Source organism: Cadophora gregata, assembly GCF_030347475.1.
Source record: "Cadophora gregata isolate MNR1 chromosome Unknown scaffold_5, whole genome shotgun sequence".
In the NCBI taxonomy this organism is placed as follows: domain Eukaryota; kingdom Fungi; phylum Ascomycota; class Leotiomycetes; order Helotiales; family Ploettnerulaceae; genus Cadophora; species Cadophora gregata.
In genome coordinates this window covers 1833864-1846205 of record NW_026695928.1, presented here as the reverse complement: position 1 = coordinate 1846205, position 12342 = coordinate 1833864, and the positions used below count along the sequence as shown (strand labels likewise).

Sequence of the window (12342 nt, the reverse complement as noted above, 5' to 3'; positions counted from 1 at the left end):
GATTCCACTTTGACGATGTCGAAAGGTTTCACAACGCGGAAGCTCCGGACTGTTTACGGACCCGGCACTCGGCCGGTCTTCATTTCAGTGGGGCCTGACTGGGGGGTATACCTACGAAGTACCTACCTTGGGTAGTGGAAGATCTGCTCGTCGGCTGAAAAGGAATGGCTGACAATCTTAATAGTACTTCATATGCCGACATAATCTCATAACATTCAAGGGGAAAAAACACAATTGAAAGCCATGTTGACCAGTTTTTGGAAATATCCATTCGTGGCTTGTCCACATCCCGTGCTTCAGCGTCTGCTCTAGCTCTACGCTCTAGCCTGATAATAAAAAAACGTCGCTAAACCGACCACTGGCGACGCCGGAGCAATTCAATCATGCTATCATTTCAAGGAAAATCTAGCAACCTACCTTCACCTCCCTCAATTGAAAGCGTCACATCTCATCCTTACCTATCACCACATCTCAACTCACTCCAAAATAGAAACGTCGACGAAATTGTGAGCAACTTCGCGAAATGTGAAGCTGTATCAAGAGGAAATTCTATCATGTCCGCATCTTGAACTTTGTCTTACGACCCTCGGTTGGTTGGACTATTTTGTAGAATCTCACTATTCTCGTTCCCACTTTGTCAAAGCCGTTCTTCTTTTCTTTCCAGTTATCTTCCTCCCCATTCCGATACTCCATTTTGACGATTTGATACTGGTGGGCGTGTTAATCCAGCTTCTTCCTCAAAGTCCCTCCAACATTCGTCGAGAAAAACGGGTAAGCTGTCCGAAACCTTCCCATGGTTACTTGTATCTAGAGTCTCAAAGACTCCTCCTATCGATATTGTCACGTACCTCGATAGTTCCTCAGCGATCACCACACAGCACCAGATGTCCAAAACTACCTCTTCCCTCCAACTCAGTCATCCTACCCACGAATCAATTCTGCCCAGCACCCCTTAACCCCTTCACACTCAACCTTCACAGTCAGTCCATTCTCATTCCCTATCCTCTTCCTCCCTCGCCCAACCGGCCGGGCACCAATCCCCTCCCTAACCGCATCCCTCACACACCCCCACCACCCCTCCATAACCCTCATATGCTGACTTCTTTCACAAAAGCTTTTACTTATCCCCAACTCTATCACGAACGTCACTTCCTCTAAGCCTTTGAACGCTTCAAGAAAGGAAAATACCCAGTCTTGCCTCCCATTTCCTTTTCCATGATCATTCTCACTCTGTTCTCGTGCAGCAGTGCCAGGTCCCAAAGGTCCAAGAGTTCCGTACCATATCTTGATTTTCCGGACTTGATTTGAGCGGTTGAAATGGTTGCCGAAGGGCTGTAAAAGAGATGGAGACGAGAAGACGAAAGTAGCGTGTGCGTAGTAGAAGGAGGGTGGGAGGATAGCTAGTAAGAGAGGGTTTGAGAGGGCTAGGGGTGTGAGGGCGTGGTGCGGGAGATGATGGTTACACTGAGTTATTGTGAGGTGTGGGAGGAGGGCGTAGTAGTTGGAGACGATTTGGTGGAGGAGTTCGAGAGGTAGGGAGAGGAGGGGAAAAGGTGCGACTACTGGTGGTGGCGTGTTTGTTTCGGATGGTAAGAGTGCTGAGATGTCGATTGATGTTTGGGTATTGAAGCTTTTGAGTTCCAATGATGTTAATGCGTCCATTTGTAGGGCGACTTTCTGGCCATGGTTGACGACAGACATGTTTGTTGACTCGAACCGTCGGTAATGCTAGGCGACGCGAGATTGCGGAATTGACTCTTGTAAAACCCGAGTACCTTGGACGGCTTGCCCAAGTTGAAGCTTTAAGATCGCTTCATTGACGATAAGATATATGTGAGTGTGTACGAGTATTCGAGAGAAGATTTGAGAATATCTGAGCGAGATGTGAGATAGTTGTCTGGCCTTTGAGCAAGTTTGAGGCACTTGCCAAGACTGGGGATTTCGCAACATGGGAATGAAGTTTTGGTTCCGCGATTCCGTATTTGAGTCACTGGAGAGAATAGCAGTACTTATTAGTTAGAAATTGAATTGGCATGGGGAGTCGTGTTGATAGTAGGGACCTTGTGGGTCCAAAGGATTGAATATGTACCTTGAGGGGTAGATTACCGGGTCGTGCACCCTACCGTGACCAAAGTAGTTATGTTACTACCTTACACGATTGCCTTATTGGCTAAGCTAAATTCTCCTTGGTTTAAGTCACGTCCATTCTAGGAACGTGAACATAGGCGTTAGCAAGTTGTTCATATATAAATAACATGTCATGAAAATTCCCGTCTAGTCTAACCAAACAATGCAATGCCTCCTTCTCCAGTACCAGATATGTATGCATGCAAATGTCTTAATCTGCCTTTTCTTCATGGAATCTAGACCGCGTGTCCCCCTCGCTTCAAGGAGATCTATTGCATCATCGGGCCATCCAACCATGGACCTATGAATCCCTACCAGCAGCCATTCAATGGCCTCTCCACTCTGCATAAGCATTCATCCAATGCCACCACTCTCTACTTATTGTACACCAAAAAATTCCTCAAGCTATCCCAGTGATCGCTTTGGACATATATGTAATCCATACTACTCCTCAGACCGCTCTGCACAGTATCCGGATACCATCTGAACAGCCACATGACGCTTCCCCAGCTCAGAGCTGCAAAGACAGGCCACGCATCGTGTCCTATTCGTTTGGAGAGGGCAGGGTCTTTGATAATGCCCACAGCAGGCTTGATGGAGAGTTCGGCGAGGGAGAGACAGACTCTTGCGAATACTAAGGGACGTAATTCAGTTAGTAATATTCGCGCGGAGACAAGCCAGGAACGAGCAACCAAGTAGCAGTTTGGAAAGGAAGATGGCTTACCAAAAATCACAATCTGTTTACTGACACTACTGATGTGACCCCTCTTACTCCTCCTTCCAAATACTAAATAACCACCAAGCAAACCCGCGAAAAAGGTATCATAGAACCCTTCCTTCCCTGGTTCACTTCCCATATGTTTGAGCGCCAGCATCGTTAACTTATAGATGGTAGCATATTTCGCTAGATTCTGAGCGTGTGTTTTCGTTGCGCGGAATATGAGGGACAGTTTTTCGCGGACGGTTCCTGATCGGAACAGGAATATCATACTGCGAGTAGACAGACGTTAGCCATTTGATCGGGGGAAACATCGCAGGCACCAAACTGCCTTCGAGAAAGAACAAGAGGAAGACGTACACTAGCGCATGTGGAAACCTGACTTTGGCACCATATACAGCACCATTTCGAGCGGCTTTCACGACGGCGAGAATATCCGCATATTTAGGATTGAGGATTACGCTCTCGAGCGCTTTCTATAAATTCTGCGTCAGCCATTGCCCTAAACCCTTCTCAATAGCTCGCAGAAGGTGCAGATGAAGATATACCTTGACCGCATCAACAGTCGCCATATTTCTGTCCTTCCCGGCTCAAGCAACAGCAAGCCTCGGCAACTCTCCAACTTCTCCTTCGTCCTCGTCGCACGCTCGATGCGGCAGGGTAAAAGGTTGTCGCTACCGCAGACAGCGCATCTGAATCTTCTACTTCGTATACTTCTTCTCTCGGTGTAATTGCGACGGTTGTGGTGTTGTTATTCTTTCATGTGCAAGTGTTTTGGTTTGCCGGCGGAATGGGACTCAATCGGCACCAGGCATTCAAGAACTTGGAGATGCCGCCGCCAGTACCCCACAGATCCCCGTAACAGGGATGTCATGGTGCATTTCCCATGTGAAAAGAGGAAGAAGGACGCTAAACTGAATCATGATTCTGTCAGGCACCCATCAGTAAGTGCCTGGCTCACTTTATTATCGCCCCACATTAATTTTCTGATAGCGAAGATTTTGAGATCAAGAGCTTCGTCCAGCTTGCGACGGCAGCATCTCCGACCTATTTCCAACCCACCAACAGATCCAGCAACTCAACTCAAGATGTTGCGGCAAATGTATAGTTTTCACCCCCGAAATTGCAACACTATTAGCTAACACAAACCAGCAAACCCCGCAATGCTCGCTCCAAACGAGCCCTCGACAAAAAAGCCCCAAAAGCAATCGAGAACCCCAAAACCGCCCTCTTCCTCCGCGGCACAACCTGCTCGCAAGTAACCCAAGATGCCCTCACAGATCTATACCAACTACGCATCCCACTCGCCAAGAAGTTTACCAAGAAAAATGCAATCCACCCATTCGACGATGCCGCCTCGCTAGAATTCTTCTCCGAGAAGAACGATGCCTCATTATTAGTCTTCGGATCGAGCAGCAAGAAGCGTCCACATGCGATTACATTCGTGAGGACATTTGGATACAAGGTCTTGGATATGCTGGAGTTGTATTTAGAGGCTGAGTCGTTCCGAACACTGGCGCAATTCAAGAATAAAAAGTGTGCGGTGGGATTGAAGCCTATGTTGTTGTTCTCTGGAACGCCATTTGAAAGTCCCGTTACGAATGAATATACCTTGGTCAAGTCTTTCTTTACGGATTTCTTCAAGGGTGAGCCCGCGGATAAGGTGGATGTTGAGGGCTTGCAGTACATGGTGAGCATTAGTGCGAGGGATACGGTGGACGGGGAAGAGGTTAAGCCAAAGGTTCATTTGAGGGTCTACTTGGTCAGGACGAAGAGAAGTGGACAGAAGCTGCCCAGAGTTGAGGTTGAGGAGATGGGACCTAGAATGGATTTCAGAGTAGGCAGAGTACAGGAGGCTGATGAGAGCGTGCTCAAGGAGGCGATGAAGAAAGCTAGAACTAGCCAAGAGAGACCGAAGAAGAATATATCTACGGATATTGTGGGTGATAAGATGGGTAGGATACATCTGGGCAAGCAGGACTTGAAGGAGTTGCAGACAAGAAAGATGAAGGGTTTAAAGAGAAGCCGAGATGTTGCCGATTCTGAGGATGAGGAAATGGAGGATCAGATTAGTGAGGACGAGCCCCAGCCTGAGCCTGTGAAGAAGTCAAAGAGAGGCTGAAATTGGATGAGAGACATTCTGCATGGACTAGGTGTTTGGAGTTCTCCGGAGTTAGTCTGCGTACGACGGATTATGTTGCTATTGTACAGGCAGCAAGGGAAATGAAAAGCATTCAATCTCAGAAGAGCAAGTCAAGACCCCTAGGATGACAAGCTTCGCCCCCAACCTCAACTTGAATACCACTTTGAGTTGTGTCTGAAAGTGTTGGTGGCAGGACTGCCAAGCAATATTACTGAGAGCACGACTCTAATCATCAATAATTCGCATTGCAGACCGGTAATAACGTATCTAGTGAAAACAAATTAGCCACTTGATGCAAATTGGTGTCCTACGTTGCGAATTAGATGAGGGCTCAACTTACGGGGTGACTGCGATCTTCAGATGTCGCAGATCTCTTGAGTGGGATTGATCATAACCAGCCTTCCACTTCATGAGTCGAGTACGTAATTCGTCAGGTTCTCGCATTTCTTAACGCGGTTGATAGGATGTACGTGGAATTTGTTGCAGAAATCATCTATGGGGTACCCATAGCCGGTACGAGCTTTCTCAACTTCCATCTCTTCGCTGAAAGGGACCTTAGCCAAGTCGAAGATAAGCTCTCCGCACAGCATCTCCTTGAAGGAGCCAATTTGGGGCTTGTTGTAGTTATCGAGTGCAATGTGGACGAGAAGTTTGCGAAGAGGAGAATCGCCGGAGGTGTTAGCATAGACGTAAGAGTTAATACCAATGTCGAAACTGCCTGTGCTCTCGTAGCGGTAGAGAATCGCATCGATTGCATCGTTTCTCAGTCTGGGCATTTGAAACTTTTCCCCAAGGATATACAGCTTTGCGAGCAAGCCATATGCGCTCTTCATGGCGTCCTCCTCCGTATTCCCAATTTCAAGCTCGTCCATCTCACCGGATATGCAGATGATGTTGTGATACATCCAATAGACCATTGCTCGCACAGCGATGGGGTCATCGTTTGGGAGTCTGATGACGCGCTCCTCTGCTGTCATCCATTCTGGTTTGTAGGCGGATTCGAAGAAAGGACTTGAAGGACAAAGCACGGTCTTATGAACAGTGAACTTCGTCAGATTCTCGCATCCACCTACTTCGAGACGAATAACTTCATCGAGATCACTGTCTAAAATTCAAAATCCAGAGGCATATAAAAATGGCTCTTCAGAGTTTATATCTGGAGACTTACTGGAGAAGGCGTGCCCTCTTGAAGACTCGCATGTCATCGACGGAGACCATGGTGTTGAAGGCTTCTCTCGAGTGATTTGACTTGGAGTAGAGAGTGACGACACCGATATAAGATGTTTTCAAAGATATCTCCAAACCTGCGTTCGGACTTGACTCAGCTCTAGACACCTTTTCCCTCTAATAAGCGTTCAGTGGGATATTGTGAGAAGGTAGTATCCGCCGCATCGCTCCTTCTTGGATGGATTCAGCCGCTCGATAGCGCAGCACGTCTCAAAGTCAGCGGCAGCAATGTCCGACGAGTGTTTACCGAAGCGAATTCATGAAAAGTAAAAGCGGATTGCTAGGACTTACAAAGTCGTGAAATTAGGAGGTGGGCACATCGATGGATTTTTGCTGATCGTTTTTTTATCAGTATTATCAGAGAACACCATTTCAGGATTTGGGAATATTCAATTGGAGCGAGCTTGTTCGTGGACCATAAGCAAATGATGCAGAGCAGCTATCGACTGTACTTTAGGTAGTTGTCTTCTCCAGCCATGATTTGTCATAATAAACTTTTCTGTGTAGTCAACGACATCTTGATTTCATGAGCCAATTGTCCAGATATCTTCCAATCTCCCCAAATATCACCAAGGATTATGTTCTTAGATAATGTTAGCAAATCCAATAAGACTGGTAAGGAGCAGTAGGTATGAGCCGCAATGTACCACAACATCTTCATCCTCTTCAGTCGATTATTACTGGCTCCAAAAATTCCAACGTCTTTCCTTCCTTCCTGGTTTCTGGCACGTCTGCATCTTTCGCCGTTTCCACTTCACCCACAATGTAGTACCTGTGGAAATGGTTACAAGGAAGTACCCCTTCATCGTGCTTGTGAAATTTCTTGCAGAAGTCGATATCTGGTCGTTCTAGCTTGACGTGGAAATCCAGGTATGCCGTGTGGGGCTTACCATCGAGGAATGCGGCGGTCAGGTCAAGAAAGAACTTCAAACATCGTTTCGTTGATTCGATAAAGTAAGCAAGAGACCATGAGGCAAACTCAGGTTTAAAACCATGACTAGCAGTTGGCGTAAGGGATCGTTTTTACTTGACGTTCTCTCATAGACTTATGGATTGATTGCTGGGCAGATAATGTTCATGCCAGCTTTACGCGACTGGAGCATAGCTTCAATGCAATAGTTCTGAAGCCTTGGTATGCCGTATTTGTCCCCAATGACATACAGCTTTGCAAATAGGCCCCAATAAGATCCCATTGCAGATTCAGGGGAGGTAGCGTGGCAGCATTGAAGAAAGCACTGTTTTCGCAGAGGATGTTTTTATGGACCGTGAAACAACTGCTCTTTGGTTCATCTCCAACGATAAGGGTGACAGGTTGGTCCAAACTCCCACAATGCTCGTGTCAGTACAGAAAACAGCCAAGGCCCAATGCACATACTCAAAAAGCTTGGTTTTCTTGATTGATTGTTCATTCCCTGCTGTGATTAACTTTCATTTCTCGGCAGGCTTATCCTCCATCGTGGTAGTCGCTTGCATTACTGGTGGCTGGAGGGTAATTATTTTGGACGCTGCTGCTCCAAATTTGTTTCCTGCTAGCCCTTTGTCAGTTTCTGGCCTGTAATCTAGAAATAAAGATCCTTACCGATAGAAGATGTGTTGGTGAGCTTCATCGCGAGAACTTGGAATTCTGGCCGGTGGTCACAGATTGACTTGCGTAGGTTTGAGAAGGGCGTCCGAGTAGCGAAGAGGAAATTCTCCAACGTAGTGCTGGACAATGGATGCAGTAATGATCCTTCTCGGGCAAGTAAGCAGTAGTTTCGTACTCTAGCACGAGCTTCAAAGATAAGTGAAGCGATGGCTTCGCTGGTAGCGTCAGCGTTGGTGAGTAGAACGAGCTTTGATATTGAAAGGAGTGAGTGGAGACGGAAGTTGAGGACGAGAGGTTGAAGAACTGGACGGTTGCCTCGTTTACTGTTCCCAAACAGGAAGGGTCGTCAAGGGGCATGCTGAGACGAGAAGGCGCCCCTTGAAGGGTCAGGCACCTTTGCAAATGCCCCAGCAGAGAAGAACAGCAGAATCTTGGATTTTGCGACCTAGAGGATTGCAATGTTTCCCCTAATGATTATACTGTCAATGAAGGGAAGCCACGCAACCATGATATATAATACATACATGATCTTCGTTAATGAAGTATAGCACCTCCACATGCTCTCAGTTGTGAGCCTTTGCCCAGTTCACGAGTCCCAAAGATAAGTAAGCAAGCAGTAGCAGCAGATTTTTCCGTTCCAATATTCCTACACCTGTGAAGCACCACCATCACTCAGGGCGTTCATCTTCAGCCACAACATATCCCTTCATCATTTCACATCTTGGCATTCCCTTCTCATGTTTATGAAAATTCGCACAAAAGCCCTCTTGCGGAGGCTTCCTGTCCCTAAACCTGTTGAATCCCTGATCACGATCCAGAAACGCGGCTTTTGCAAGGTCAAGCAGGAAATCCTCACGAATCCAGCATCGATGCTCATACAAGTCGTCCGCATCGAATTTCGAGCTCACAGCCTTCACCACCAACTTCCTGAGATTCGATCCTGGTTGGGTTTGGCCATAGATGTATCGTGAAAGCTTCACCAAATCCAACGTTCGCGAACGAGACAGCAGAGCATCAATTGCATCATTCCTGAGCCCCGGCATGAAAAATTTGTCACCGGCGAGGTACAACTTGACGAAGAGACCTGGTGCTGTCTGAAGAGGGTCCAGACAGTTAATGGGGCGTTGTTCAATGGTGTGGGAGATACAGATCTCGTCGTGGTACATCCAGTAGCAAAGTGCTCGTATGGTTTCGGGACATTGGTTGAGCAAGAAGATGGTGCGATCATTGGGGGAAACAAAGAGGTTGCACATTTCTGCGAGACCAGGGCTAGCGGCGAGGAGGACATCTCGATGAATACTGAGAGGCACGGAATCTGGTCCGACTCGTAGACTAATGAGATCTCCAAGCGAACTTTTACAGATTAGAACTGAGAAATCATGGCGAAAGTCCAGAACGCCACATACCTATAGAGTCGATGCTTTTTATAGTGCTTAGGTACGCTCAGCTCATTAGAAGCTCCCTTAGAACCTGCTATCGTCGGCGTTGAAGGCTGAGGCACAGTATTGTCGTGCGAGGGCATCAGGCTCTTCGGGCATGGACTGATGGAAGGACCGATTTCTGGAGCTGAAGCTGGAGCTTCCCAGCCGCCGTTGAGCTCCTCCTCAGAGGGAACGTCATCGCGGTTGAATATGTTGCGTCTGATTTGAGCGAGAGACATGACTTGAGATCAGAAGGATGATGTTGCAAATTTGGAGCAGATCATCCCGGAGAGTAGAGGGTGCCCTCAAGCTCGAAATAAAAAAGGATCAGTCGTGGGTGTCGCTATATCCAGATCCAGCAACTGCGACGGTCGTTCCTGCCCTTCCCAAATGACTTTCAGCAAACCATCTCAATGACAACTTGACTCCCAGTCAACAGACTATCCAAAATGATGCCGGCTTCTCCGAAATCTTGATTGATATTTGCGCTATGCCAGCTAAATTTTATTATATACAGACCGGTATCGTCAGTTTGCTTAGCAAACTTTCGAGAGGACCCTGTGCTTCGCTCCACTACCGACCAGAGTAAGAAAGCAGTCTAAACTTGCAATCACACCTTCACCGACTTCAAAAGTCTATCTTCAACACCAGCAAGCGTATACTCATGAGCCAAAACAGCCAGGTTCTCCGCCTCACCCTGAAATTGCTTGTCCGGATCAACACCAGGACCAAACATCTGTGCTCCAGCACCTGGTCCCATTTGTCCCATCTGCTGGGCCATCTGGCTTGCAGCTATATTCAATCAGCTTGCCACTCCTTAATCTGGGCCGAGGTACTTACCATTATCGCTGCCAAGCAAGTAGTTGAACACTGACTGTAATCCAAAGATACACAGCACATACCACGAGATAGAAGACATCCACTGCGGATCCATATCTCTGGTCATAACACCGGCTTGCAACATACTCTTAAACTTGATCGTCAAAGGGAATGGAAGCTTGACTGTCCAATTTGGTCAGCACCACCCAATCCAACACTCCAGCGGGAAGACATACTGATAACAAAACCACTGAAAAATGCATTAATCCACCCCATAATCAGTGTCTGTGGCACAATCATTGCCATGTTTCCCTTCATCATCCCCATCATACCTTCCATAGCTGCTGGGTCTGTCATCGGATTCGGCGCCGCCTGGCCCTTCCTATCAGGCTCCTTCAAAAACACACCATTCTCATATGCAGTGACCAGGTAGTCTTTGCGGGCTTGGAAGGAAGCAGGCGAGATGACGTTGGCGTTTCCACGGAGGTTCATACCACGGAGGAGAGAGCGCTGCTCGCGGATGGCAGGGAGTTCTTGTTTCTTGGGTGCAGTTTGCATGAGTACCGTTGCATAATGGCGGAGAACTCCAGTCAAGATCTATAAGGTGTTAATTGAGTGCTCTTTGAGCTGGAGGATAGCGAAACGTACCATGACCACTGTAATAGGGATCAAAATCCAGTAGCTACACAAACCACCATCAGTATTCCATTGCCGACGCAGAGACGTAGTCGTCCTTACAAGAGCTGTGGATCCCTATGGATCGTCTGAACAGGAACTTGCGACATGATTGCGGCGGTATCAGTGTTGTCGCAATGTTGACTTGGTTGAGGAGGGGAGAGTGAAGTTTGGCTGATGTTCAAATGGCTTGCCCGCTAACTCGGCTCGTTCCGAGAGCTCCATCTCACTCAGTTCAAGACACGTCTTCCAACCGCGCCTCGCCCAAACTCACTCCAGAGACATCTCCTCCTCTTCCAACTTCCATATTTCTTGCCACGACAACCGCAAATATGGCAGTTTCACAGGAGAAAATATCAGTGCACTCACTTGCAGGTATGTGAAGCCCCCATCAGTTCTACAAATGCTTCTGTACTCATCTCCTCGAATGCCAAAAAGCCCCTCTATCTCCAAGCTCCAGCTAACGTTCCCTCGCAGACCTCAAGAACACCTCCGACGATGCCATCCCCGCTTACTTGAACTCCCTCTCCTTCAAACAATCACACACCCTAACCGACACACGCCTCGCACTGGGGTATTCCGCCTTCTTCATCTGCGCCGCAACCTTCTACTGGGACTACAAACTCGGCTTCGACTCTACAAAGTACTACACCGCCATCGCAGTCGCCATCTACACAGTCCTAAATGGCGTCCTCACATTCTGGATCTGGGGCGTTGAAAAAGGCACCATTTACATTGGCACGAGTTCGGCTGGTGACAAGATCCAAATAGCATCTAAGACAGAAAAGCATGTCCCAATCTACAATTTGACAGTTACGGTTTGGAAGAAGGGGGACAAAGAGGGGAAGGTAGTGGGGATCAAGAAGCCATTCACGCAATGGTTTGACAAGAAGGGTGGATTTGTGGTTCTGCCATTTCAGCAAATGATTGCGAGTGCGGTAGACGTGGTGGGCAAGATGGATCCAGGGAAGGTGGTAAAGAAGGAGAAGAAGGTCGCGAGTGTGGAGGATGCAGACAAGAGTATGGATGATAAGTGGGCGAGCTTGTTGGCGGAGAGTTCGAGTGTCAGTGTAGGTGCAGAGGAGACGACGACGCCGAAGTCCTCTAAGAAAAGGAGCAAGAAGGCTGCGTAGGGTAAGGGATGGAGTGGATGTGTATGAACTGCAGAAGACCTCTATCTCTTTCGGCATTTGGAAGGGAATATCAAGGGTCGAAAAAGGAAAGCATTTCTGGAGGCGTTTGGACTGCCATTTCCATGTGAAGGTTTTGATCAAATACCCAACTTAGGCATATACTTCTCTGCCATTTACAGGTATGCACTACTGCAATTTTTATCGATAAGATTGATGTACGTGAACAACGAAGTGCGTTTTAGACATTGAAATTATTAGAATATCCAGATCAGCTACAGGACATCCGGCACAGTCATTGTCCCTCCCAAAGCTCAGGCATTAAAAGCTCTATGTCCTCAATCGTATTTAGACATTGTACAACTCTCCTTGTTTGATTCTCTGATGAATATCCACTACGGATTGTTTTGACTGTCGGCAACGTTATCTCGCATATGACGATTTGGCTTTCTGTGAGGGAAGAATTAATGTCAACCGCCTTGCTGGAGGGTTTCTTC

At 47.5% G+C, this 12342-nt stretch overlaps 7 protein-coding genes across 7 annotated transcripts; 2 read left to right on the top strand and 5 right to left on the bottom strand.

Moving 5' to 3' along the window:
* Nucleotides 1-921: 921 nt before the first annotated feature.
* Nucleotides 922-1701, bottom strand: ONS95_011380 (uncharacterized protein; the record flags this gene model as incomplete). Its single annotated transcript, XM_058504990.1, has 1 exon — nucleotides 922-1701. The coding sequence occupies one exon, from the start codon at nucleotides 1699-1701 to the stop codon at nucleotides 922-924; it is 780 nt and encodes a 259-aa protein (XP_058359546.1).
* An 800-nt stretch (nucleotides 1702-2501) lies between these two features.
* Nucleotides 2502-3417, bottom strand: ONS95_011379 (uncharacterized protein; the record flags this gene model as incomplete). Its single annotated transcript, XM_058504989.1, has 4 exons — nucleotides 2502-2761; nucleotides 2852-3117; nucleotides 3206-3321; nucleotides 3394-3417. 4 exons carry the CDS (start codon nucleotides 3415-3417, stop codon nucleotides 2502-2504), a joined length of 666 nt encoding a protein of 221 aa, XP_058359545.1.
* Nucleotides 3418-3875: 458 nt separating this feature from the next.
* On the top strand, nucleotides 3876-4967 carry RPF2 (rRNA-binding ribosome biosynthesis protein rpf2; the record flags this gene model as incomplete). Its single annotated transcript, XM_058504988.1, has 2 exons — nucleotides 3876-3947; nucleotides 3998-4967. The coding sequence occupies exons 1-2, from the start codon at nucleotides 3934-3936 to the stop codon at nucleotides 4965-4967; spliced, it is 984 nt and encodes a 327-aa protein (XP_058359544.1). The 5' UTR covers nucleotides 3876-3933.
* A 428-nt stretch (nucleotides 4968-5395) lies between these two features.
* ONS95_011377 (uncharacterized protein) lies at nucleotides 5396-6206 on the bottom strand (the record flags this gene model as incomplete). The annotated part of the gene is made up of 2 exons (XM_058504987.1): nucleotides 5396-6089; nucleotides 6157-6206. The coding sequence occupies 2 exons, from the start codon at nucleotides 6204-6206 to the stop codon at nucleotides 5396-5398; spliced, it is 744 nt and encodes a 247-aa protein (XP_058359543.1).
* A 2262-nt stretch (nucleotides 6207-8468) lies between these two features.
* On the bottom strand, nucleotides 8469-9460 carry ONS95_011376 (uncharacterized protein; the record flags this gene model as incomplete). The annotated part of the gene is made up of 2 exons (XM_058504986.1): nucleotides 8469-9153; nucleotides 9207-9460. 2 exons carry the CDS (start codon nucleotides 9458-9460, stop codon nucleotides 8469-8471), a joined length of 939 nt encoding a protein of 312 aa, XP_058359542.1.
* Nucleotides 9461-9831: 371 nt separating this feature from the next.
* On the bottom strand, nucleotides 9832-10825 carry EMC3 (ER membrane complex subunit 3; the record flags this gene model as incomplete). The annotated part of the gene is made up of 5 exons (XM_058504985.1): nucleotides 9832-10013; nucleotides 10062-10223; nucleotides 10277-10637; nucleotides 10689-10722; nucleotides 10779-10825. 5 exons carry the CDS (start codon nucleotides 10823-10825, stop codon nucleotides 9832-9834), a joined length of 786 nt encoding a protein of 261 aa, XP_058359541.1.
* A 185-nt stretch (nucleotides 10826-11010) lies between these two features.
* On the top strand, nucleotides 11011-12282 carry ONS95_011374 (uncharacterized protein). The gene is made up of 2 exons (XM_058504984.1): nucleotides 11011-11090; nucleotides 11193-12282. Exons 1-2 carry the CDS (start codon nucleotides 11048-11050, stop codon nucleotides 11846-11848), a joined length of 699 nt encoding a protein of 232 aa, XP_058359540.1. The 5' UTR covers nucleotides 11011-11047; the 3' UTR covers nucleotides 11849-12282.
* The last annotated feature ends 60 nt before the right edge of the window (nucleotides 12283-12342 follow it).

Bases quoted from the DNA above. Each gene is read 5' to 3' on its own strand.
- ONS95_011374 (XM_058504984.1), top strand. From the start codon at position 11,048: ATGGCAGTTTCACAGGAGAAAATATCAGTGCACTCACTTGCAG. The intron at 11,091-11,192 runs GTATGTGAAGCC...GTTCCCTCGCAG, and splicing joins ATCAGTGCACTCACTTGCAG to ACCTCAAGAACACCTCCGAC.